General features: G+C 48.8%; 1 protein-coding gene across 1 annotated transcript in view; it reads right to left on the minus strand.

Annotated features, from left to right (window-relative positions):
* Positions 1-1,133: 1,133 nt before the first annotated feature.
* The window catches only part of LOC138498186 (zinc finger protein 615-like), a 122,776-nt gene continuing 96,433 nt past the window's right edge, over positions 1,134-27,476 (minus strand). The window contains exon 4 of the mRNA XM_069622069.1: positions 1,134-9,549. Coding sequence (XP_069478170.1) covers positions 7,403-9,079 — 1,677 coding nt within the window. The 5' untranslated portion in view covers positions 9,080-9,549 and the 3' untranslated portion in view covers positions 1,134-7,402. The remainder of the gene's footprint in view (positions 9,550-27,476) is intronic.

Here is a 27,476-nt window from a genome sequence, read left to right on the forward strand (position 1 = left end):
TGCTCACTGATCTCTGTCTGCGCGGCCGGCTGGTGTGATTCTATCGTTGCATAGTGCTTCTACACTCTCCCCTGCTAACCTCTGGCTCACCCGTATCTTTTATAACTGCTTCTCCATCTCCTATCCCCCCTCTCTCACAAAGTCTGCTTGGAAGAAACTAAAAAAGGCACAGTTCCAACCCGGGCCTGCCCATCGCAGACACCTTTATCAATGTTTCCTCTAGACAGTCTATCACTGACATTTTCTTTGTTGTTCCTTCTTCTAACCTATGGACCCTCCCCCTATATGGTCTCTGTCCTTTCCCCCCTTCTCCTCCTCACCCATTACTGGCGGCACCAGATGGAAAGTGCTCTTGGCTTTTTCCAAATGCACCATTAATGTCCATCATAATGGCACTACCATTGTCCATGGCTCTCAGCCCAACCTCCTCCTTCTTGAGGGGTGTCTCTCCTCTCTTTTCAACTTCCTTCCCTTCATCCCTTATCCCCTTTTTCCCAGTGGCGACACCCTGCCCCTGCGACCCCCTTGCAAATCTTTTAAAAGGGGCAACCAGCTTATCGTAGCTGCCCACTTCTCTGATATCTGTCACCTCCTTGGAGACCTTGATGTCCTTGCTCTCACTGAGACGTGGTTCAAGGCCAGCTCTGCCACTGCTTTTGACACTCGTCTCCCTGAGGGCTCTAAGATACTGTCCATTCCCAGGTCCTCCCGGACTGGTGGTGGAGTGGCTCTGATCTTCCCTGAGTGGGTTCCTGCCTCCATCATCCCCACTCAAACCTACTCATCCTTTCAAAGCATAGTCTGTAGGCCGTCTGTCTCACCTACCTTCTCTCTTACTCTCGATACCATCTACAGACCCCCCAAAATGGTCCTCCCTCTTCCTCTCAGGATGGGCCGACCTGACCTCTCTTCTTGCCGCCTCCCCCAAACTTATCTTCCTTTGGGATTTCAACATCCATCTCGACTCTCTCAATGGGGCCACTGTTCTCTTCCATGACCTCTGCAACACTCTTTCCCTTTCTATCCTTCCCTTTGGCCCAACCCACTCTGACGTGGCCCCTAGGGGCCTGCGTGTATGGAAACAAGGCACAATCACCAATCACCAAACACGAATGGATACGCCAGACACGAGGTTCAATTCCCAAAAGCTAGGGTTTATTGCAAAAACAAAAAGTTTCAGTTGGCCAACTGGTCTCGCATCCCGCAACGTGTGTCACCAGACCTCGAAGGACGCAAGAGAGCGAGCAATTTTACAACAGTTACATATATACAAATCAAGCATCTTACTATCAGTTATGACATGTTCAATACCGCCCATAATGTATTTCCTGTGAAATGTATTTGACGATTGACAATTATGACCAATATGACACCAATATGAAACTGATGGACCGTCATTTTAGCAACAGTTGCAATCTGCGGATTCTACAGACATGTTTCTTTGTTTTACAGAACACACTGCTCTTGTTCTTGCGAGCAAACTACGTGCAGGGGAGAGACACATTCCAAGCCCCGCTATCTCTTAGTTTCTATTCATGTGCTAGGGGTCAGGCCGCTCGCCCGGGCTCTCCCGGGCTCGGTAAAGGGGGGCCGTGGAAAGGAGCATAATTCAAACTATCGATTGCTTGTTTTTCTCATTTATCCCACACCAACTAGACTACCAGGCCTCCGTATAGTGATTAAATGCCTTGCTTCTACTTTCAAGGACTTGTACAGGAGGAGGTCGGGCATTCCTGGCTAGGTTGGCAGTATAATGTTTCAACATGTAACTTGTGGCCTCGCTCTCCTGCATGAGCTTCAACGTAATAGAATAGTCTTACAGCGAAGCAGTTTTAACAAAAAGCAAAAAGCGAAAGGTTATTAAAAATGGCAAATTCTATTTCCACAAAATGGAGTCAGTTTAGTCAAACTCATGAATCGTACTACTTATTTTTATCGCAGCTAAATATATGATGTTGTTGGGTTTCGGCCAACTAAATATATTGTACTATGGGAGAGTCATTTCTAAACTAACAACTCTGCTGGACACACTTTGGATGCCCTCTCTCTAACCCTCTCACTACACATGCTCTCCTGGTCTTACCATTCGCTCCTTTCTTCCCAACTTCACCTACCCAGTCCGCTGACACCTCTGCTTGTACTCCCAGACTCCTCAGTCATTCAGCAGATGAAGCGTGTCAGTGACTTGCCTCTTCCTTCATCCATTCTCGGCCCCCTCCATTAGATGCTCCTTCTGACTATGTTCCAGCTAACCTCCATCTCTCTATCTCCAAGACCCTGGACATCCTTGGCCCCGTCATGAGGATCTGCATGAAGTCTGTCTCCAAATGCAACTCTGGGTATGACTCTGACTGAAACGCAAGTGGAAAGCTGCAGAGCGGAAGTGGCAGGGATCTAGCTCATCCGGACAAACTGGCCTGCCGCCTACTCCAAAAGGCAATATCATCTCTCCATCTGCTCCAAGAAGAGGGCTCATGTCCAAGCCCTCATGTCTGGAGCCACCAATAACACGGCTGAAATCTGCAAGGAACTTGCCAATCCTACCGCAGTCTCCTCTCCTCCTCCCCCCTCCCAATCCCCCTGCTCTGCACTGGCCACCCACTTGTCCTCCAAATCTCTTGACATCCTGTCCACTCGGTCATCTGCTCCACCTCTTCTCCCCTCACTTCTCTCGCCTCCCTTGCCTCTCCGACCCCCACACTCTCCTCCTCCTCTCCCATTGCACCAGATGAGATCTCTAGAGTTGTCTGCTCTATGAAAGTCTCCTCTAAACAGGTGCTCAAGGACAGCATCGCCTCTCTCGCTCCAGCTTTGGCTGACCTCTGCAACCACTCATTTTCCACTTGCTCCTTCTCTAAAGCACTCTGGTGCACCCTCTCCTAAAAAGTAATCTGCTGACCCTTCTTGCCCGGCTAACTATCGCCCTCTCTCTATCACCCCTTTCTAGGGCATACTAATGGAAAAGGTGGTCATCCCCAACTCACCCTCCACACTGAAATAGCGCGCTGCCTCCACGACCACCAGCCTGGGTTTAGGGCTCACTCTCCACACTGAAATAGCGCGCTGCCTCCACGACCACCAGCCTGGGTTTAGGGCTCAACCTCCACACTGAAATAGCGCGCTGCCTCCACGACCACCAGCCTGGGTTTAGGGCTCACCCTCCACACTGAAATAACACGCTGCCTCCACGACCACCAGTCTGGGTTTAGGGCTCACCCTCAACACTGAAATAGCGCGCTGCCTCCACGACCACCAGTCTGGGTTTAGGGCTGCCAGAGGCACGTAAACTGCTCTCTTGAACACTCGTGAAGATCTACTTTTCAACCTGGACTCAAACACTCCCTCTGATCTGATCCTTCCCGATCTCTCTTCTGCTTTTGACACAGTCAACCACTCCAGCCTCATAAACCGTCTCCATGATACCCTAGGCATCACAATCTGGTGTTGGGAAGAGGGCAGCCCCCCCCCCCAGGTGTGAGATGCATTTGAGGCACTGTGTTGAACCAGGGGGGAGGGGGAACGTGAGAGAGACGCCTTCCCATCCGGCAGGACCCCATGCTAATATAACCAATCATAGTGTAACCATATGGCATCACTATTCTGCGTAGATATTAATGTATTTGTCTTTTTTTCTTTATTAAGTGCTTACGGCTGCCATCAGCCTTTTACACTAAAATCATTATAGATCATCTTTACATATCACATAAACATAAAATCTATTTTTTGTAAACAGAAATATAAAGTCTGTTTGATTTAAAACCTAACAATACCTTTCAATGTCATCATACAGTTCATATTACATGTTTACACATAAAAACATCAATTCTAATTTAAAACCATCAATACCCAATGGGTCTTCTCTTCATAGGATTAGTGTGTGTTTGGCTTCCAAAAGAACAATGGCCCTAAACCATTTGTGATAAGCGACTGCAGCCATCACATATGACTCAGCCTCATGCAACATACTCCAAAATGGATCCGCCTCTGGCATGACAAAATTCACATAACATTTAGCACAGCAGTCTCCCAACTTAGGGCAACGCATTAGAATGTGCCGTACCGCATAACCGGCACACACGCTCCTCCAAAGGGATAGACTCCCAAGTTCACCTTACTGCGTATACTGGTAGAATAGCTACACGCAGATACAATATAAAATGAATCAGGGCAGGGTAACGCCACTTGACTAAATATTGGCAAGGACTCATCTTAAAACCCCCCTGATGGGAGTAAGCCACATATTTACGTCTTTATGCCAATGTTGCCAATGTGAGCACCCGATCATAGTCCTGGCTCTTGGCCATAAGCTTACTCAAAAACACTGGCACCTCATGTTCACTAATACAAGTCAAGGATATTTCGGAACAGTGTAGGGCAACCATCCTCTACAACTCCTTAAACCAAATACTGCCTGTCAATCATAGGTAGAATAGAAGGCCTGCACGGTAAATGCAGCATTACATATACTAGGCACAAATCTACGAGGTCCCAGAAATCTAGTCATGCCGGAGCTCCCATGACGACAGTTTGCACCCCCAGCCGCCACACTGTTTATTCATTGTTCTTGAAAGTGTTGCAAAGATGTGTCTTTCACCCAAGAGGAATGTGCCCTACAAGACCGCAATCAGAGACCGGCGACTGGTGTGCATGTTATTTCAAGTTGGCTAAAGCATGACCCGGGCCATTTTAGGTGACCACGAGTGATAGCACATATAACTGACTAAACCCTAAGATCTCCGAATTCCATGGCACCAGGTTCCCTTTGGCCACCAACCCCAAGGTAACTAGTCCTGAAATGTTAAAAGAGGATAAACATTGGGCCTCATTACAAGTCCGGCGGTAACTGTGCTGGAAAAACCGGCAGGTTGCCGCTGGACCCATAACCAGTTACCGCCTCTGGACCTCCCAGTAACACCAGGGTATTACAACCCTTGAGTGCCGGTAATTCCGGAGGTGTTAACTGTGTTGTTCCTCATTCCCATAGAGTCCCATAGGATTCTATGGGAATGGGGATCATGGTAACACCAGTTCCATCTATGACGGAGCCGGTGTTACCATTGCCGTCTGCAGGCGGTTGGCGTCACTCCCGCCAGGTCAGACATGGCGGGAGTGACACCACCCACCTGCAGAACTCATAATCTGACGGTCCGGAAACAACAGTGGCGGCGGGATTATTGTTTCCGGACCGGCAAACTCATAATGAGGCCCATTGTATCGTTGAAGCAACAATCGTGTGATTTGTATTGTGAGTTGCTGGGAGGGATACATTATAGTTCAAAACGAGGGTGGAGACCTTGGAGCCGGAAGGCACAGAGGGATGAGTGAAATGTGTGGTTGAAGGTTAGCGTGCCCTGGACACGCCTATGTGTCAGTCTTAAGGCCTGCCAAGTGCAATGTGGTTACTCATCTGGACATGTTCTCTGGCAGCTTCTACACAAATGATTATGCATTCAGTGCTAGGCGGCCTCTTGGCAAAGGTCTATAGTTATTGCTTTAACCAGAGTTTTTAAGCTTTTACAAAATGTTGGTGCCCCATAATTTGCATAAGGTTCTTAGGCAAAGTGTTCCATAAGATGGGTGCCTTAACAGAGAAGGAACAGTCTCCATTTAGAATATTCCAGAAGGGGTGCATGTCAAACACCAGTGATTTAACTAATCATAATCAGCTACTATTGTGTGCCAAAGTAATCTGGGAGCAGCGATGGAGAGAAAGGTCTTCAGAGTTTTAGTCAAACTGAAGAAGCGCCTCCTCCCCTCTGAAGGTCCAATTGCAGAGATGTCCTCACTCATGGTGGATAAGAACATCTCCACCTGCATGTCCTCCCTCATGGTGGGTTAGAACATCTCCACCTGTATGTCCTCACTCATGGTGGATAAGAACATCTCCACCTGCATGTCCTCCCTCATGGTGGATAAGATCATCTCCACCTGCATGTCCTCACTCATGGTGGATAAGAACATCTCCACCGGCATGTCCTCAATCATGGTGGATAAGAACATCTCCACCGGCATGTCCTCAATCATGGTGGATAAGAACATCTCCACCTACATGTCCTCACTCATGGTGGATCAGAACATCTCCACCTACATGTCCTCCCTCATGGTGGATAAGAACATCTCCACCTACATGTCCTCAGTGATGGTGGATAAGAACATCCCGACCTGCATGTGCTCACTCATGGTGGATAAGAACGTCTCCACCTGCATGTCCTCACCCATGGTGGATAAGAACATCTCCACCTGCATATCCTCACTCATGGTGGATAAGATCATCTCCACCTGCATGTCCTCACCCATGGTGGATAAGAACATCCCCACCTGCATGTGCTCACTCATGGTGGATAAGAACATCTCCACCTGCATGTCCTCCCTCATGGTGGATAAGAACATCTCCACCTACATCACCTCACTCATGGTGGATAGGAACATCTCCACCTGCATTTCCTCACTCATGGTGGATAAGAACATCCTCACCTGCATATCCTCACTCATGGTGGATAAGAACATCTCCACCTACATCACCTCACTCATGGTGGATAGGAACATCTCCACCTGCATGTCCTCACTCATGGTGGATAAGAACATCCTCACCTGCATATCCTCACTCATGGTGGATAGGAACATCCTGAGTACTGAAGTATTTCCCGCATTCCTGACACTGAAATGGAGCCTCACGTTTAAGGGGAGTCTGGTGCCAAATAAGGTAACTTCTCAGAATTAAGCTTTTTCCACATTATGGGCACGCACAAGGTTTCTCACATGCATGTGTTCTCTGGTGTAGAATAAGATTCTGCTTCCTAAATTCGGTGCACTTTTGAGGTTTCAAACCTTCCTGTGTGGCCTAATGGTAAATAAGCTCCCTTGTAAACCATTTCCTTCAATTAGTACTAATGTGTGGTTTTCATCTGTATGTGTTATCTGATGGAGAGCAAGATTTCCCCTCATAGCAAACTCTTTCCCACATTTAGTGCACTCATGAGGTTTCTCACCTGTATGCGTTATCTGGTGATCAATGAGCTGTACCTCCACCACACAAAAATCTGTTTCCAGTTCAAAACACGTGTATGTCAACTGCATGTGTTCTCTGGTGCATAATAAGGTTTCCCTTGTGAGCAAAACCTCTCCCACATTCAGTGCACTCATAAGGTTTCTCACCTGTATGTTTTCTCAGGTGCATAGTAAACTCTCCCTCTGTACCAAACCCTTTCCCACATTCAGTGCACACATGAGGTTTCACACCAGTATGTGTTCTCTGGTGGATATTAAGAGATCCCTTTGTAGCAACCCCTTTCCTGCATTCAGTGCACACATGAGGTTTCTCACCTGTATGTGCTCTCTGGTGGTTAGTAAGAGCTGGTTTATGAGCAAACCCTTTCCCACATTCATTGCACACATGAGGCTTCTAACCTGTATGAGTTTTCTGGTGGATAGTAAGCTCTCCCTTTCTACCAAACCCTTTCCCGCATTCAGTGCACTCATGAGGCTTCTCAGCTGTATGCCTTCTCTGGTGGATAATCAGATGTCCCTTCTGAGCAAACCCATTTCCACATTCAGTGCACCAATGAGGTTTCTCACCTGTATGAGTTCTCTGGTGGATAATAAGCGCTACCTTCCGAGCAAACCCTTTCCCACATTCAGTGCACACATGAGGTTTCTCACCTGTATGTGTTCTCTGGTGGATAGTAAGAGTTATCTTAAGAGCAAACCCTTTCCCACATTCAGGGCACACATGAGGTTTCTCACCTGTATGTGTTCTCCGGTGGATAGTAAGAGTTAGCTTATGAGCAAACCCTTTCCCACATTCAGGGCACACATGAGGTTTCTCACCTGTATGTGTTCTCTGGTGGATAGTAAGAGTTAGCTTACGAGCAAACCCTTTCCCACATTCAGTGCACACATACGGTCTCTCACCTGTATGTGTTCTCTGGTGGATAGTAAGTTCTCCCTTCTGAGCAAACCCTTGCCCACATTCATTGCACACATGAGGCTTCTCACCTGTATGAGTTTGCTGGTGGATAGTAAGCTCTCCCTTTCTACCAAACCCTTTCCCGCATTCAGTGCACTCATGAGGCTTCTCACCTGTATGAGTTCTCTGGTGGATAATAAGCGCTACCTTCCGAGCAAACCCTTTCCCACATTCAGTGCACACATGAGGCTTCTCACCTGCATGTGTTCTCTGGTGGCTAGTAAGAGCTTGCTTATGAGCAAACCCTTTCCCACATTCAGTGCACACATGAGGTTTTTCACCTGTATGAGTTCTCTGGTGGATAATAAGCACTACCTTCTGAGCAAACCCTTTCCCACATTCAGTGCACACATGAGGTTTCTCACCTGTATGTGTTCTTTGGTGTCTAGTAAGATCTTGCTTATGAGCAAACCTTTTCCCACATTCAGTGCACACATGAGGTTTCTCACCTGTATGCGTTCTCTGGTGCATTGTAAGATTTCCCTTCCGAGCAAACCCTTTCCCACATTCAGTGCACACATGAGGTTGTTCACCTGTATGTGTTCTCTGGTGGCAAATAAGATTGTCCATCCGAGCAAACCCTTTCCCACATTCACTGCACACATAAGGTTTCTCACCTGTATGTGTCCTCTGGTGGATAGTAAACTGTCCCTTATCAACAAACCCTTTCCCACATTCAGTGCACACATGAGGTTGTTCAGATGTATGTGTTCTCTGGTGGCAAATAAGATAGTTAATCCGAGCAAACCCTTTCCCACATTCAGTGCACACATAAGGTTTCTCACCTGTATGTGTTCTCTGGTGGATAATAAGCTGTCCCTTATCAACAAACCTTTTCCCACATTCAGTGCAGACATGTGGTTTCTCACCTGTATGTGTTCTCTGGTGGAGAATAAGATGTCCCTTCCGGGCAAACCCTTTCCCACATTCAGTGCACTCATGGGGTTTCTCAGGTGTATGCATTTGCTGGTGGCAGGTGAGTCTATCATGCACATGGGCACTAGTGGCGTTACTCTCAAATTCAGTGCACGGATAAGTATTTTCACCCATGTCCTCATGTGGGCAATACGTATGTTCTTGAGATGACATTTCCCACATTCTGAGCTTTCTCATGTGTAGGTCTTTTGTAGAGACAAACAATATTTTTCCTTCGACTGAAGTTTTAAAATATTTCAGAGAATGGATACAGTTGTATGTTCACATTTACATTTTAAACAAACTTGCTTTACATTCACAATGTATAAAAATAGTGCTCACATGGAATAATAGGCACAACAAAAAGGCGTGTCTTACTGCACACCACAGGCTGCTCCTATGCTCCTATCATTAGTGTGTAATGCTAGGTATTTAGTGTAGCTCTTGGTTACTGGATGTTACCGTGAAGGGGTTGCAAGGACAGAAGCCACCATGTATCCAATAGGCTTATCAATCGCAGTTCCTGAATACTCAAAATAAAAGGACAACTGGACCCCAAACATGCGCACTTCTAAGATGTGTGCAAATTGCATAATCTAACAATGAAGCTTTGCACTGCGTTATTCCAGAGAAATGAGTCGCTGTTGCATTTCTGGGGCATCCGTCACCTATTGAAATAAAAGGAGAGGCGCATTATTAGTTGCAACACATTCTCAGTGGCAGGCTTTACAAGTAACAGGCAGAATGGTTCTCAGCAGTAGTGTTGTGCACTGAATACTAGGGTACCATCTATTGGGGACAGGCACCCTAATATGTGGCAAAGTAGTAGTGTTTCAATGATAAAAGATATGTGATCCCCAACCCACTCTGCAACAAAGTCGTTATTACCCCAGGACTGGCTCATTCCGTCCCCACCTCACTCCCAATACTTTCTCTCCAGAAAGGCCCTCCCTTCATCAAACTCTTCGATCACTGGCTCACCAGTGCCCTCGACCACCTCACTCCATGAAAATGAGCCTCTTGGAGAACAGGCCCCAGCCCAAAAGGGTATGCCACCCACCTCAAATCTCTCAAAACTCTCAAGTACTGTTTGGAATGTACCTGGAGGACCAACCGACCCCGCCAAAAGAAGACCCTCCCCCTGGCAAGACTTACAAGGGCATACAGGTCAGAAATTAGAAAACCCACACAAACAACATTATTTGGGAACAGAATCCAGCAAGGAATTGCACGGAATCCTCTCTGAATGCAAGTCATCAGCTTGCTCAAACCTTCCCCCACTTAACTACCAAGGGGATGCCTTATCCGAACATTTTCATAACATCACTATCGATAGACAGTGCCATTATCCCTAAAATAGCAATGATGCCCCGACAACCTCCACTTCAGTGACAAACCTCACATGCACGATTGACTGAAATCTATCCTTCTCCCAACACATGAACTCCTAATCCAGAGCCTGCTTTTTCCACCTACGCATTCTCAGGAGAATCTTCCTGTACCTCACCTACTCCACCGAATCTCTGCCATTCTCACCATCATCTTCTCCCGCTTAGACTATGCAAACTGTCTTTATTGAGGCACACTAGCGTTCCAATTAAAGAAACTCCAAAGCACCCAAAACTCATTGGCCTCTCCTACACAGGCTCCCCTTTGGTCGACAGACTGCCTTTAAAGCCATGTGCATTAATCACTGTGCGATCCACAGCACCGGTCCTGAATTCCTCCAAGATAAATTTGCACAATACCAATCCTCCAGAGCCCTCAAATCTGGTGCAGCATTTCCCCTAGTTATCCCCCATTATAACTGCACCATAGTGGGAGGTTCCTCTTTCTCCATCCAAGCTCCTGCCATATGGAACTCTCCCCCTCTACACATCTGCTGCATTGACAACCACCTCACATTCAGGCAGGCCCTCAAAACAGTTCCGTGTAATAATGTCACCACAAAAATCTCGCCATGCAAAAATATCGCCAAAAAATTGCCGTTTTTTTGTGGCGACATTATTGCATGGAACATGCGGGGGACACCCCTGCAACCCCCAAACTTTTATTTATTTATTTATTTATTTGCCCCTTCCCCATATATATGGTCACCCAAATAATATCGCCACAACCTTTTCCCGGCGATATTATTTATGGCGACCATATATATGGGGATAACATTACCTGATACCCTCAAAACCTGACTTTGTCCTTCCTCTTCTTGAATCTATCCTTCCACACTATCCTTTTATTTCACAGTACGGCAGATGCCAGCAGTGTTCTTCCAAGCCGTGCAAATCTCTAACTGGTGCACTCCGGTTACAGAACAACACCTGAAAATCTGATTGCACCTTGTACATTTTCACTGAAAGGTGCCTGGACAGAATGCTTGATTAGAAGGGCCACTAGAGATAGCAACTGTAGCGCACCTAGTTTGATTTAGGGGCAGGACATGTTAGACACGCAACTGGACCGCCCTATCTAATTATCAAGGGGCTTACCCAAGTACTCCAAACGCTCAATTCATAGGTTCACAGGAGGCAGAGAGGAAGTGCACCAGTTTTAAATCTGGGTATAGGACAGAGTACACACTTATATGGTTTTGGGGAGTAAGCATGGTGATGTGTGGGTGCGATTTCTCGCCGTCACCATAACCAGTACAATCAGGGACCCTGCAATAACTCAGACAGAAAAGAGCCAAGTAAACATTACTTTATTAATGCACATGCATTCGCGAATGGGCCGCAAGTTCAAACGTCTCGCAAAGCAAGTCGTCGAAGTGCCGCGCCTCCCTCTGCACATCGTGCTCTTTTATACCTTTCTGTTTACATTGCCTTGCACATAGCACACGTCCACCCCAGGGCGGATCTCCAGTTGGAGTTTATCTGAAGTATCCAGTTGGAGTTTAACGAACAACCATTGCACATTTGCTATCGTGGTCTATCGTGGTTTCCTGTTATCCCGTTCTTCACATTCTTTCGTGCCCCTCTGTGCCCGTATCTCTGTGCTCGAGGCCATGCTTACTCATTCCTTCCCCCCACCCGTATTCTGCAGATAGTTTTAGCAGGCTCAGCATGCTTCGACATACAGTGACCAAACACAATTCTTCTGTTAAAAACAAGTTCTTGCCGGGTCAGCAGGTCTCTTTCTAGTTTGCAATTGCTATTCATATATGGGCATTAAACGCCGCCGTATAAAAGAGAAGGCCTCTTCTTTTAGCAAAAAGTACATTCATTTAACGCATATGGTGATTAGTACAAATTCCAAGTGTGAGCACAACGTTACATATGCATGCGTACCTTCAATCCACCCTTTGCTCACACTTGAGCATCAATCTAAGCAGTCCTAGCATAAGCAGATGGCAGGAAAGCAACATCATCACATAATGTATATACCACTATCGAGCATACAAAAAGTAAGATTTTGTTCCTTGTGGTGCAAAGTGGTGTTTTTCTCTTACCTTCTGTGTTTGGGGAGCATACATTTATCTGCTCAGGGATTAAACCAGCATATACAGGTGCAGACATAATTCAGTATGTAGCTCAATTATAGGTACGTATGCGTATCAGATGCAACCTAGCGATATAGCTGTATTCCCTATTTAAAGCACCAGTGTCGTTATTACTCTAATAGTGGTAGGTCTCACTGAAAACCTTCATCCGATCTGTCCCACGCCTCGTAGTGCCTGTCCCATGAGGGGAACGCCGGAGGCCCTTCAGGCTACAAGCCCGTTGTCTTCAGTAAGGCACAATCCTGCTAAAACCAACAAGAGAGTCCAAATGTTCATCTCCCTAATGATCAAAGTTCAAAACAGTGTCCTTATACGTTGCTTGGCACATACACGTCACGGGATCGGAGACGATGGGCACACCTACTAATGGCGTCTGGCAGTACTGTTGCAACCTGGGGTTGGTTGGTTCCCTTTTCTGGAGGAATCAGTAGTGGAAGCGTCTTCTTGACGTGATTCACGTGGTACCAGTGCGGTTTGCCATCAACTTTTACCGCAGTTTGTGTCGCGAGGAGCACTTGAAACGGGCCCTTCCATCTGGGTTGCAGTCCGCTGGTGCGATCGAAGGCTTTTATAACAACCCAGTCACCGGGCTGCACGTCGTGTCCTTCTCCTATCAGAGGAGATGGAGCTACTGCGTTCACCTGTGCATTAATAGAAATCAGTCTATTAGTTAACCCAATACAGTACTGTTGTAATGCAGGCCATGCTTGCTCAGACAATCTCTTAGGTGATATGGGGGACCCAATACTTGGTGGACGCCCCATAACAATTTCGAAAGGAGATAAACCATGTGTACGCTTAGGCATAGTACGCATACTCAATAATGCAATAGGCAATGCATCCGGCCATTTCAGTCCCGTTTCAGCACAAGCCTTTGCCAGTTTGTTCTTCAGTACCTTATTTGTGCCCTCTATAATCCCAGCTGATTGAGGATGAAAAACTGCATGGAAGCGTTGATCAATACCAAGGGCCTTGCAAACTTTTCGTACTACTTCACCAGTAAAATGAGTCCCATTGTCAGACCATAGATATCTGGGGACCGTATACAAGGGCACCCAGTGTTTCAATATGCATTGTGCTGTGGAGGTGGCACTATTGTCCCGCAGGGGATATGCTTCCACCCATCCTGAGAACCCACATCTCATCACCAAACAGTAGGAATGTTTATTTACAGGCTCCAGCTGTATAAAGTCCATATACACCACCTCAAAAGGGCAGGTGGGTAACTTACTGTGGCCCGCCGGGGCTGGTGCACCTTTCCCCACATTGTATAGAACACATATTTCACATTGTTTTGCCCATTGACGACAATACATTCCCAATCTTTTGTTGTACCACACAGCACTCAAAACCTCTTCCATAGTCCTTGCGTTAACGTGAGTTGGACCATGAGCCACACTCACTATCACAGGTAAGTATGCATCAGGTAGTACCCAAGTATTCGTATTGGTATGTGCCCATAGCCCATCTACCGTCTCCTCGTATTGATCATCCTTGTGCCAAGATAGTCTTTCTTCAATGGTTGCATCTGCTTGGATTTCCTTTACGCGCTCCTTCGTCCTTTCCATAGTCACATCCCTCCCCACCATGAGTTGTCGGGCATCCCACCGTGTATCCCTAGTGGCAGCTAGTTTAGCCATCTGGTCGGCTAAGGAGTTTCCTTGCGTGACATAATCTAGAGTCCTTTTATGCGCTGGCCATTTCACTACGGCCACCATTTTGGGCAATGTAAGGGCTTGTAATAATTCAGCAATCAATTGGGCATGTTTAATATTACCACCTTGGGAGGTTAAAAACCCACGCTCTCCCCAGAGTTTACCAAAACTGGAAACCACCCCATGAGCGTAGGCTGAATCAGTATAAATTGTCACTTTCATACCGCTGCTTAACACTAATGCTCTCGTTAGCGCAATCAATTCTGCTGCCTGGGCCGATTTTTCACACACTTTCCCACTCTCAATCAACCGCTCCCCTGTGGTTACAGCATACCCTGCTGTTGTCTCCCCATTTGGCAGTTTGAAACAGGAACCATCACAGAATAATATACCCTCATTATCAACCAGCGGGGTGTCTTGCAGGTCTGCTCTACCCTTAGTGTGTTCTTCCATTTGGATCACACAATCATGCCTAATGTCATTAGGTGAGACGGGCAAAGGAAGCAGTGTCGCTGGATTCAAAGTGTTACATCGTTCGATTTTTACATTGCTGGCAAACAGAATCATCTCATACTGTGTGAGTCTAGCTGTGGTCAAATGCTGTGTATGCACTCTATTCAGGAGAACATCTACCGCATGTGGGACTTTTACTGTCACTTCGCTCCCTAGGATGATACCTGCACTTTGTTTTAGGGCTGCCGCTGCTGCGGCCACTGCTCTCATGCATGGGGGTAGGCCTCGAGCTACTGAGTCCAGAGCACTGGAGAAATATGCACATGGTCTCTGTTTACCCCCTTGTCCCTGCGTTAAGACTGACACAGCGCAACCTTCCTGCTCATCAACGAAAAGGCAAAATCTCTTGGTATAATCAGGTGTGCCTAAGGCCGGTGCGTGGCATAGAACATCTTTCATAGCTGTCAGGGCTTTTTCCATCTCAGGTGTCCATTCTAATGGGCCGTTCCTTGTACTTCTTTTAAGGCTTTTAGCATGGGCTGGATCAATACAGAGAATTCAGGAATCCAGTGCCTACAGTAGGATAAAACACCAATTATCCTTCGGAGACCTTTTGCCGTGTCGGGGCCTTTTATGGACTGTATCAAAGCAATGCGATCAGTAGACAGAGTTCGCCCCTCTTCGGACAACTCAAAGCCTAAATAATGGACCTTTTGTTTTACATACTGCATTTTGGCTAGGGCTACCTTGTGTTTATTCTCTGCTAAGTGCATTAGCACCAATCTGGTCACATAATGCCATTCCTCTTCGGTGGCTGCACATAATAGCAAATCATCAACATATTGTATCAGAGCAGTGTTAGCGGGTAGGGCTAGGTTATCCATCTGTGTTTTTAGTGCTTGGCTGAATATGGCGGGACTTTCTGCATATCCCTGCGGGGCTCTAGTAAATTGGTACTGTCTATCTCGAAGAGTGAAACTAAACAGGTACCTGCTTTCTTCGGCAATAGGAATGCTGAAGAAGGCATTTTTCAAATCAATTACCGTAAACCATTTTGCTGTTTTGGGAATTAAAGTGAGCACACTTGCAATATTAGGGACAACTGGATATCTGGGTTATACTATTTTGTTTATCTCCCTCAAATCAATAATGAAACGATAGGGTACGGCTTCATCACCTTTCTTGTGTACTGGAAGGATCGGAGAGTTACAAGGGCTATCATTTGTTGGCTCTACCACCCCTAACCGTATCATGTCCTGTACTATTTGATATAGTGCCTGCTCTCCCTCGTGTGATATGCGATATTGTTTTATCCTGGGCAACCTGGCACCGGGCTTTAGTCTGATTACTACTGGGGAAACATCCAACACCCCTATATCATTCCCATGAGTGGCCCATAGTTCATTCGGGATGTCTTGGAGTTCCGGGGGCAGGGTTTGCGTTACTCCTATCATACCCATAGGTTTGCTTATAGTCATTCTCACCCCCTGGGGGGAGCAATATATTGTGGCCCCTAGTGTCTTTAATGCATCAATACCTAACAAGTTTTCTGGGCAGTGATTGGTCAATAGCCACCCATTCTCCCATTTTACCCCATGAAGTTCCGCTTCTACTATTTCACTTACAGGAGTCTTTATTGGATTTCCCCCAAATCCAACTGATACCTTGCTTTTATCAGATAATGGGACAGCGGGGACGGCTCTGATATTCACGGAACTGTTTCCAGCTCCCGTGTCTACCAGACATCTCAAGTTTCGATGGGGGCCGATCCTAATGGAGGCATAAGGCCCCCTCTGATCTATAGGTACTTGTACCACTCCCGCTGTCTCATTTCGGCCTCCTCAGGACATATCACTTGTGTTATCCTGGAAGTCGTCATTATAGTATACCCCTTCCCCACATCCTTCGCCCTGGCATACACCTTGTACTTGTGTTGTTTGTCGTGGCTGATACAGTAGATTGGGGGGAGGCGGGGCCGGCCAGGGAACATCCCCTCTTGCTTGTCCGTCAAAGGCATTGGGTTGAGGGGGTTTAAACATTCTATTGTCTTGGTTGGCGTACCCACCAGTCCTATTTCCTGGGGCAAATGTCTGTGAAGGGGGCCGTACGCCCCTTCCTCTCCCACCACTCTGGGGACACTGGGATTTCCAGTGTCCGGGTCTCTTGCAGCAGGCACATACATCTTGGGGTAGCCCATCCCTCCTCCCATATAGCGCACCTCCTTGCACTGTACCTCTTCCTGTCCCTTGGCCCCCTATCATGTTGCTACTATAGCCCTGTGACGGGCCGTTATTATTGTAGTTATACCTGCCTTGGGGCCATTGATGCAACTGTTGCATCAACACTTTGGTTTTTAGATCCTTCTCTTGTCGTGCCTTTTGTTGTCCCTTTACTCTTTCCCCTCTTTCATAATACCTGGCCATTTCGAGGAGATCCCGGGGGTTTCTAGTCATCCACGTACTTTCTGCCTTCCTAATGTTCTCCTGGATTGGCCCGTGGAGCCCTTCTATAAAGTTTGTGGCAAAGTACCGTTGGCCCGTCTCAGACCCTATCTCTAGCCCACTGTGTGCTTTAAATGCTGCTTCGTAACGCAGGAAGTACTGTGCTACTTCCTCACTTGCGCCCTGTATCACAGCAGACAGTTTCTCCACATTCACATCAAATGGGGGTAATACCTTTTCTAGAGCCCTCAGGACTACCATGCCATGCCCCCTTAGGGGTTCGGGATATTCCTCATGCAGTTTCCTATTTTTACTCGCCTCCATTACATCTTTCCATTTTATTGTATCATTGTCTTTGGCACGAAAGGGGGTCCATATTTCCTCTGGGACAATAGCTAACAATATGTTATCTACATCCTCTACAGTAAATAACCCGGGTCTGAATAGCTTCCTACTTCTTTGTAGAATCCTGCCGGGTCTATACGGGGGTCGGGGATGGACTTGGTGATATGCATCAATTCTATTCGAGATAAGGGGACATACACATAGGTGCGCATCATGTTACCAGTAACTGCATCTATGGTGGGTTGACACTCTCTCATTGGCATTGATAGTAACCTTTCCGTGTTTGTTTGTTCACTTACAAGGGCCTGCACTGGTGATGAAGCAGAGGACTGGTGACTAAGGTTTTTCTCTTTTATTTTTTTTATAATCTTTTAACAGTTTCTCCACCTTAGCCATTCTCCATTCTTCCGCCCCAGAATCATCCACTCTTATATTAGGTAGCAGTTTCTTATCCAATTCCGTCTTAATCCTATTCCACTGGGACACATATCTAGGCTCCTTTTCCTCTTCTATATCATCCACCCTAATAAGAAGATATTTAATTACGTTTACTTGTATAGGCCAGCCAAGGCCCTCCATCAGACTCACCTGGGTGGACATGGACTGCGAGTGTATGGATGCTATCATACGATTAGCTACGTTTTGGCCCGTCTGGTCTGTATCTTTGAGTTTAGCCTCTCTTTCCCTCACCTCTCTTTCCCATGCCCTCTTTTCCTTCTCCCATTCAACACCGCCCCTTATGACTTCCGCTATTATGTCGGACATACATCCCCATAACTGAACACTGGACGCAGTCACTGGTAGTAACGCGACAGCGTCCTGATATGCTGAGGGCAGATCCGCAGTACTGTGTCCTCTCAATTTACAGTTACCCTCATGAAAGGTATATAGTTTAGTGGCCACTGTCCTAAATTCCAAAGGTGTCAAACGCCCCAATTGGTCCCGTAGGCTGTCATTGAGGGGTGTGCCATACAGCCCGGTCATAAGGATTTGCAAGTCTCCATCTCTATCCTTTTCTACAGTAGTCGTTCTCCTATGGTCTATCAACCTATCTGGGTCTCCATACTTCATTGGGAATTCCGCCCTCTCACCCTCACCTTCTCTCGGAGGAGCCGTAGCCCCTGGAAATAACAATTCAGTCGTTGTTTGTTCTGCTTCTAGTCCTATCACATCTTCATACCGAGGCGCCGGCAAGGCAGGATACATACCCCCGCTATTCTTAATCATCATACGTCTATCCAACTGGTCTAGTTTCTCATCCTTCTCTTTTATCTCTAGGTCATGTAATTTTTGATTTACTGTTCTCTTCTGCCCCTTTGCCTTTTGTTTGTTCTGAGCATTGCGCCTGCGCATTGCTTCTACCCTCCATAGTCGAATAGCCTCAAACTGTGCGGGTCTGACCCGTCTTTTTACTAATTCTATTTCTACTTTGGATATGCGGTCCACATCAAAGGACCCGGTGTCTGGCCATTTATGCTCAATCGAATCTTTTGTATATTCAGACCACTCCCTTAAGAACAATGTAGAATTCAATCCATGTTTAATCAACATATCAAATGCAGGGGTTCCTTCAAGAGGGGCATAGTGTCTCTTGCCTATACCACTCTTGCTGGAAGCCGCTTGACCCATTTTGTTGGTATACCGCAATTGCCTAAAAACACTCACCTTTCCCAAATGTGCACTCATGGGCTAACATTAACAGTACATCCTCCTGACATATATCGCTATACCAATATCAATACATCACCGTTTCATCATTATTATTACATAGACGGACATACCACCGTCCTCTTCATAAACCCTAAATCGTTATTTCCTTATTCCATCATGCATCCATCCATACCACTTACCTTAAGGGTCCCGCCAGAGTGTTCCGGACCCGAAGGGCGACAGCCTGCTGTTCCACCGCCGACGGAGCCGGAAAAACAAGGATGACGCGTTGGTTGCAATCAAAGGTGCGGATTCAGTTGTTGGGGCCCCGTGATCAATTCCTTCTCCGGTTCCGCCGCGGCGTTCCTCACCCAGTGACGGACTGTCGTTCCTTCGCATCCCACTTCCGACACCAAAATTGTGGGTGCGATTTCTCGCCGTCACCATAACCAGTACAATGAGGGACCCTGCAATAACTCAGACAGAAAAGAGCCAAGTAAACATTACTTTATTAATGCACAAGCATTCGCGAATGGGCCGCAAGTTCAAACGTCTCGCAAAGCAAGTCGTCGAAGTGCCGCGCCTCCCTCTGCACATCGTGCTCTTTTATACCTTTCTGTTTACATTGCCTTGCACATAGCACACGTCCACCCCAGGGCGGATCTCCAGTTGGAGTTTATCTGAAGTATCCAGTTGGAGTTTAACGAACAACCATTGCACATTTGCTATCGTGGTCTATCTGTTAGACGATCCTCTGCACACCAGTCCACTACACATCAGAACACTGCTCACATTCCTCCACCATCCCCTCCCACGGTTCCAGGCTCAGGTGATTCGGTGAACCCAAAGAACCGAAAACTCCGTACCAGCTTTGGTGTACGGGCTCGATTGCAACCCTTTCTGCATTGGCAATTGCCTTGGAGAACGTATAGCAGAAGGGGCGGCGTTACGTCACCACGTCGATCACGTGATCCAGAGCGGCGTTCCTCACGTGACCTTGTTGGACGTCACATGATCCAGAGACGTCACATGACTCAGAGACACACAGTATAACGGTCTGAGAGACAGAACACTCATTGCTTCTCAGCTGTCTTCAGACCCTGTTTGGCGTTACGCATTGCTCCACTGTTACCCTTGATCTCGGAACTCTACCTCGGACTCCTTCGGATACCCCTTTGTACCTTTGCTTGGAACTGTTTACCTGTTGCCGGATTTTGGACTGCATCCTGACTTCTCTTTGGATCATCCCTTGGTACCTTGCTGAACTTCTACGCCATTTCCCTTCTGGGGATTCAAGTCACGCCTTCACTCCTACAGGTGGCTGATCCTACATCCACGCTAACCCACGGTTCTACTATTCAGGGACCGCCTTATCATCTGAGTCTCGAACCTACTAGGTTTCCTGGGTTTTTCTGACACCAGATAGGTAAGACCTTTTAGATCCTTTGGTTTACTTGATATGTACTGTGATTGCCTGGTACTTAACCTCGTTCCTTTCTGACAGCAGCATCGGTGTTCCAGAGGTTCCGTGGATCTGGGAAGTCATCTCTCACCTGTGGCCTCAAAGGTCGCACAGCGGGTTTCTATTAGTTCCCCTGTGCGTCACTTGGGGACGGAGGTCTCATCGGTCTACACGACACTCAAGTCAGAACACTATCGTGGTTTCCTGTTATCCCGTTCTTCACATTCTTTCGTGCCCCTCTGGGCCCGTATCTCTGTGCTCGAGGCCATGCTTACTCATTCCTTCCCCCCACCCGTATTCTGCAGATAGTTTTAGCAGGCTCAGCATGCTTCGACATACAGTGACCAAACACAATTCTTCTGTTAAAAACAAGTTCTTGCCGGGTCAGCAGGTCTCTTTCTAGTTTGCAATTGCTATTCATATATGGGCATTAAACGCCGCCGTATAAAAGAGAAGGCCTCTTCTTTTAGCAAAAAGTACATTCATTTAACGCATATGGTGATTAGTACAAATTCCAAGTGTGAGCACAACGTTACATATGCATGCGTACCTTCAGATGCGCTAAGACATAAAATACTAGTCACTTAGACGGCTCTTTCTTTTGGGGACGGGAAATGATACCACAGGTCTGAGGCCATATGTAGTAAAGTCTGTTGAATGTATTTGCCTATTGCACTCAAAGAATGCCACTAGCCAGGTCCTTCCCAATAGTAGTATGCCAACTCCACCAGAAGATGCACTCGAACGACCAGCCTATCGCTTTGGGAGAGTTAGGCGTCAGAAAAACCTGACATCGAAGAAACTCTGTCTGAGTTCCAGGCATGTATAAATTCGCACCACGTCCGTGGACGCATGCCGCAGGCACAGCAACCCATCCATGCACTCTAGAATGCAGCTATGCCTATGTCAAATCTGCTCTAGCTGCTCACAAAACGTATCGCACTGAAACCTCAGATGTGCCTCAAGACCTCTGCCATTAGTATACAGCGACAACCTACGACAAATTCAGTCTAGCTGGGCACACATTGAGTCTTCTGCACTAGCACTGTCTTGATCCGCGACAGCACCCGCCCACGTACCTAACCTCTTGGGTTGCTTACTGGTGCCTAGTCAGCCCTCCTAAATCCTAATCCCAGCGGAATGCACACACACATTCTAAAGTCTACTCTTAGAACATTTTCCCCATACCTGGACTTCAGTCCCTAAGGGCGTTCCAACCACAAAGCACATTGAGGACATACAAATAAGAAAATGGTGTGATACAAATGACAACTACAATACAATACACGCAGCAGGACCAGTGCGATGCAGCATAAGGAAAAACACAGACTGGGTGAACAACCATTTTAAGTGGATATTTTATTCATCAGGACAGTGCATATATGTTCTAACATTGTATTACTTAACATAACTAAACTAGTTCATGAAAAGATCCCTGTTTCTAACAATTGAGGCTGTTGTTTGATAGATCAGCTGTTTGCCACCAATCAGACGTCCGACCACTCTTATGTAATCACTGATGACCTCATTACAAGTGGGCAAATATATATTTCCCCAAACACAAATATATAACCAACAGCATATACATAATCAAAAGCACATATGTTATGTTATGTTATTTGGCATATATATAGCGCCTTATGTATCATTGGTATGACCTCCAAGCACTGGTAGGTTGAACGCCCTCGGGAACTGTAGTTCAAGTCAGTAGACAGAGGAGTGTCGTATGGTCCGTGGGCGCACCGGTTATGTGTGCAGCTGGTGTGGTTGTTGCATGATAGCCGCTTTTTAGCAGTAGGTGTGGTGCTGAGGAAATCAGTTGGATGTGTTCAGTCTGGAGGGTGGACACCCAAACTGAGTTATGGCTGCGTTAAGCCTGAGGAGACGCCTAAGATAGCCAGTATGTGCTCAGTTAGCTGTGTTTTATTAGGATGATGAGGAGTTTGTGGGGTCATGTTAGTATGAGAACAGCTAGGCCGAATGTGTCATAGCATAGCTGTGTTCTAGTTGAATGATGGTGTATAGGAGAGAGTAAGCATAGTAGTGTGATATGGTGGTTATCAGTAAAGCGCTTGCGACCAAACACAAAAGCAGGACAGGTGGTGTACATAGCGGCATAGGTATGGAACAAGTTACTTACCTGTAACTGTTGTTCTCCAGCATGGGTCTGGCATGGATTCACATGCTCATGAATATTTCCCGTCAGGCTGGGAATCCTCGGTACAGAAAAAAATCAGTATCAGTTTCGTTTCTGATCTGTCTTTCCTAGTAGTAACCAATCACTGATCTCTGCGTCATACTGACCACAGCCAATGACTGCCCTCTACCTAAGCCCCGCCTCCGGCAGCCATCCTGAGATTTGGTAGCACGTAAAGTGGCAGTATGACCAAGTGAAGAGACGCAGAGGGGTAGGCGGGAGGGTTCGCATGTGAATCCATGTCAGACCCATGCTGGAGAACAACAGTTACAGGTAAGTAACTTGTTCCTTCTCCAGCATGGGGTCTGGCATGGATTCACATGCTCATGAATATAAGAATACATAGCAGTACACACATGCACAACCAAGGGAGGAGGGAAAAGGCTCAACATTAAGCATTACATAAACTCAACATTAAGCAGCTCTTACCTCCTCACCAGGCCCACCTTCAGGCGAACAGGTTGCGCAGCACTGCTTGGCCGACCCTGGACTCCTCCCCGGAGTCCCGATCGACACGGTAGAATCTCGTGAAGGTGTGCGTCGACCTCCATGTATAAGCCCTGCAGATGTCCAGCAGGGGCACACCAGACAGGAACGCCGTGGTAGCAGCGATCGCTCTGGTCGAATGGGCTCTCGGACGGCAGGGCAACGGTCGGTTTGCCAACCGGTGACAGTGCATGATGCAGCCGGAGAGCCATCTGGAAATGGAAGCCTTCGAGAGAGCCTTCCCCTGGTTCACAGTTCCAAAAATTCACAAACAGTTGTGATGTCTTCCTGAAACTCTTCGTGCAGTCCACGTAGAACTTCAGCGCTCTAGCCACATCTAGCGAGTGCAAAGTCCTCTCAGCCGGCGACGAAGGTGACGGGAAGAACACTGGCAACACCAAGGGCTCGTTAAGGTGGAAGTCCGACGGCACCCTGGGCATAAAGGAGGGGTGCGTCCTCAGCATTATCCTCGTGTCATGGAAAGTCAAATATGGTGCTTTACAGGATAGGGCCTGGATCTCTCCCACTCTACGTGTGGAGGTGATGGCCACCAGGAATGCCGTTTTCCACGACACAAACTTCAGGGGTGCGGAATGCATCGGCTCGAATGGGGGCCCCATGAGCCTGGTCAGCACCACGTTAAGTTCCCACGCCGGGGCAGGGGCCTTCACCGGCGGGAACGACCGGAACAGTCCTTCCAGATGAATCTCAAAGGAGGCGTGAGCCAGACCAGCCTTTGCCAGCGATAGCAGGTACGGCAGCACTTGAGGTGCCGTAATCTGTAGAGGGTTGATCTTCTGTGCTCGGCACCAGACAGAGAACCTCTTCCACTTGTGTCCATAGCACTTGAGAGTTGAGGACGCCCTGGCCTTTGCAAGAACTTCTCTGCAGTCGGCCGGCATATCGTACCCTCCAAACTCTAGCGCTGCAGGAGCCAGGCCTGCAAGTTCAGCGACATAGGGTCGTGGTGAAGGATGGCGCCTTCTTCTCTGGAGAGAAGATCTGCGTCCGCTGACAACTTGATGGATGGGGACGTTGACAAGTCCAGAAGGTCCGGGATCCAGATCTGTCTCGGCCACGCCGGTGCGACGAGGATCATCCTGCACCGGGACCTCTTGAGCTGGTTGATGAGTCGGAGCAGCAACGGCAACGGAGGGAATGCATACAGGAATAGTCCGTCCCAGGGGAACGAGAACGCATCGCCCATGCTTCTCGGCTGGGGAAACCTGCTGGCGAACCTCTGGCACTTTGAGTTTGTCGCTGTTGCGAACAGGTCGATCTGGGGTTTGCCCCATTGACGGAAGAGCCGATCCACTTGATCCTGGCGCAGTTCCCACTCGTGGCACGAGCGCAGCTCCCTGCTGAGAGAGTCGGCGATGGTGTTTTTTATTCCTGCCAAGTGGAAGGGAACCAGGAACATCCCCTGGGCGACGGCCCAGTGCCACAGATCCTGGGCCTCCTTGGATAGGCTGGGGATCTGGTGCCTCCCTGTTTTCGGATGTAGAACACGGTGGTAGTGTTGTCCGTGAAGATCCTCACCACCTTGCCCTTGAGGGACCAGAGGAACGACTTGAGAGCCCAGAACACTGCCCGGAGCTCCAGGATGTTGATGTGGAGCGATTTCTCCTCCGGAAGCCAAAGACCTCTTGCGTAGAGATCTCCGGAGTGGGCTCCCCATCCTTCCAGGGAGGCGCCCGTCGTCACCGTCACCTGGTAAGCCGGAGTCTGGAAGTCCGTGCCCGTCGTGAGGTGAGCCCTGGAGCCCCACCACTGAATAGCACGACGGAACTCTGCACTGAGGGAGATCCTGTCCTCGATGTTGCCCGTCGCTTGCTTGGATCCAGAGGGCGTCGAGGAATTCCTGAAGCGGGCGCATCCGTAGTCTGCAAAGGCGCACCAGGTAGATGCACGAGGACATCATCCCTAGGAGTGACTTGATGGACCTCACCCTGGCCACGTCCGTGGCTAGCAGGCGCTGCACCTTCCCCAAGATGGCCTTCGTCCTTTCCTCTGACGGAGCCGCCCGCCGCTTCACTGTATCGAGCTTCGCTCCCAGAAACAGCGCCACCTGTGAGGGGACCAGGTGAGACTTGGGGTAGTTGATGGCGAATCCCAGTTCCGTGAGTAGACCTACGGTCCTCGCCGTGTGCTGGAAGGCGAGTTCTCTTGTCCTTGCGCGGATGTGCCAGTCGTCCAGGTAGGGGTAGACGTGTATCCCCTCCAGGCGCAGCCGCGCCGCCACTGGTGCCAGGCACTTAGTAAAGACCCTGGGCGCCGACTTCAATCCGAATGGTAGCGCTCTAAATTGGTAGTGCCGTCCCTGGACTACAAATCTGAGGAATTTCGGTGTCCTTTTAGGATGGGGATGTGGAAATAAGCATCCTCCAGGTCCAACGACGACAGCAAGTCGAATTCTTCCTGCTGTTCCAGCACGTGTTGGAGGGTGACCATCCTGAACTTCCGTGACCTGATATATTTGTTTAGACGACGAAGGTCTAGTATGGGGCGCCAGCCGCCCATCTTTTTCCTGACGAGGAAGTACCTTGAGTAAACTCCGGAGCCCTGAAACCTCTTTGGGACGAGCTCGATGGCGCCCTTTCTGAGCATTGCCCTTACCTCCAGTAGCAGCTGGGGAATGTGGTTTTCCTTCCTGGCCACGGGTGGAAAATGAGGGCACTTCTTTTGGAATTCGAGAGAGTGTCCTCGGGCCAGGGTATCCAGCACCCAACGGTCGGTGGAGATGGACACCCACACACCGACGAACTTCGTCAGCCGGCCTCCCACCGGGGTGCTTCGGTGGGGGCCCGACGCTACGGCCAGTTCAATCTCGTTTGGTAGAGGCCTTGCTGCCTTGGCCTCCTTGACAACGGCGGTGGGAGCCTCCTTGCTTGCCGCGACCTCTGTAGGCCTCTTGGGAAGAGGAGCGGGCCGCCTGGCGATAGGTCGAGGAGCCACCGCTGGATCCCTTGGAGGCCTGTCGGCCTCCGGAGCTCCGAAAGGGCCGACGCTGCTGCAGAGCTCCCAGTGCTTGGGCCGTTTCCATGTCCGTCTTGATGGCCTGAAGAGACTCATCCACTGTCTTCCCAAATAGGTTGTCGCCGTCGAACGGCATGTCCATCACCCTGGTCTTGACGTCCTGATGGAAGTCAGTCGCTCTAAGCCATCCGCGTCGTCGCAGGCAAACCCCGTTGCCCATTTGGCGAAATCCGGCATCGGCAATGTCCGTTGCCACCGTGATGGCGTGGTCCGACGCCACCTCGCCCTCCTGTAGAATCTCTAGGGCCTCTGCCCTCTTGTCATTTGGTAGGAAGTCCAGTAGTGGGCCCAGTTTGAACCAAAGTTCCCGGTCGTAACGGGCCACAATAGCCAAGGCGTTGGCTGCCTTAATCGTCGTCGCCACCGACGAAATGACCCGTCGTCCCATAGTGTCTAATTTCTTTCCCTCGCCGTCCGGCGGGGAAGAGGATGTTGAAGCTGCAGCTCCTCCCGCCACCTTCTTCTTGGCCGTTGCCGAGACCACCGAGTCTGGCGTCGGCTGGGCCCTAAGGCACAAGGGGGCGGTGTCGGGGACCCAGTACTTCTTCTCGTACCGGTCCCTTTTTGCGGGCGTCGTGAAAGGATTCTTCAGGACGGCAAGTCCCTCATCCCAAATATCGTCAATTAACGGTACCGCGAGGACCGTTTTCCTCTTTGCTTCCCGACGTTGGTAGAGGAAGCCTTCCTTCTTCTCTTCCTCCGGGCAGAGCTGAAACAGCTCGGATGCCCTGGCGATCATGGCATGGAAGGAGCCAATTTCGTCGGGGGGAGAAGGTCTTGGGATGGGCGACGTCGTCGTATCGTCTCCAGGGACTGGCGAGGGAGAAGAGGGCTCTGTAGGCCTTTGGGGCATGAAGGGCGGGGCGGGGTAGATCTTCCTCCGCTTGATCGGGGGGCTTCCCGACGGGCCTGGTTCTGGATCTTCCGTTGGGGTCCGTGGTAATCTCGTCCTTATCTCTGTACATAAGTCCTGGATCGCCAACAAAATGGCCGCCGAGCTATCCTGGGGCTCGGGCACTGGCTGCGACGGTAGAACGGGCTGTTCGCCATCGTCCTCGTCGTCTTCTTCGATTACCTCCTGGGGGGCCACCCCGTAGGTTCGAACTTTCTGGAACTTCTTGTTGAGGTCCCTGAAGGTTTCTACCAGTTCCTCCTCAGAGGCTGATTCCGAGCACGTGGCGGCCATCGTGCCCCCCCCTTTTTTCCACCGGGGCCTTCACAGGGGTCTTGTTGATGGGCTGGAAAGAAGCCTCCCTCCGTGGCGGCAGGGAGATTCTGGGCCCAGGGGTCGCCTCCACAGGCGGAGCCTCAGCTGGCTTCGCCAGGGCTGCTGCGATTCCCTCAATAGAGGCCTTCGCCGGGTGAAGCACAGCC

Source organism: Ambystoma mexicanum, chromosome 5q (genome assembly GCF_040938575.1).
Source record: "Ambystoma mexicanum isolate Mex_15411 chromosome 5q, UKY_AmexF1_1, whole genome shotgun sequence".
Classification (NCBI taxonomy): Eukaryota; Metazoa; Chordata; class Amphibia; order Caudata; family Ambystomatidae; genus Ambystoma; species Ambystoma mexicanum.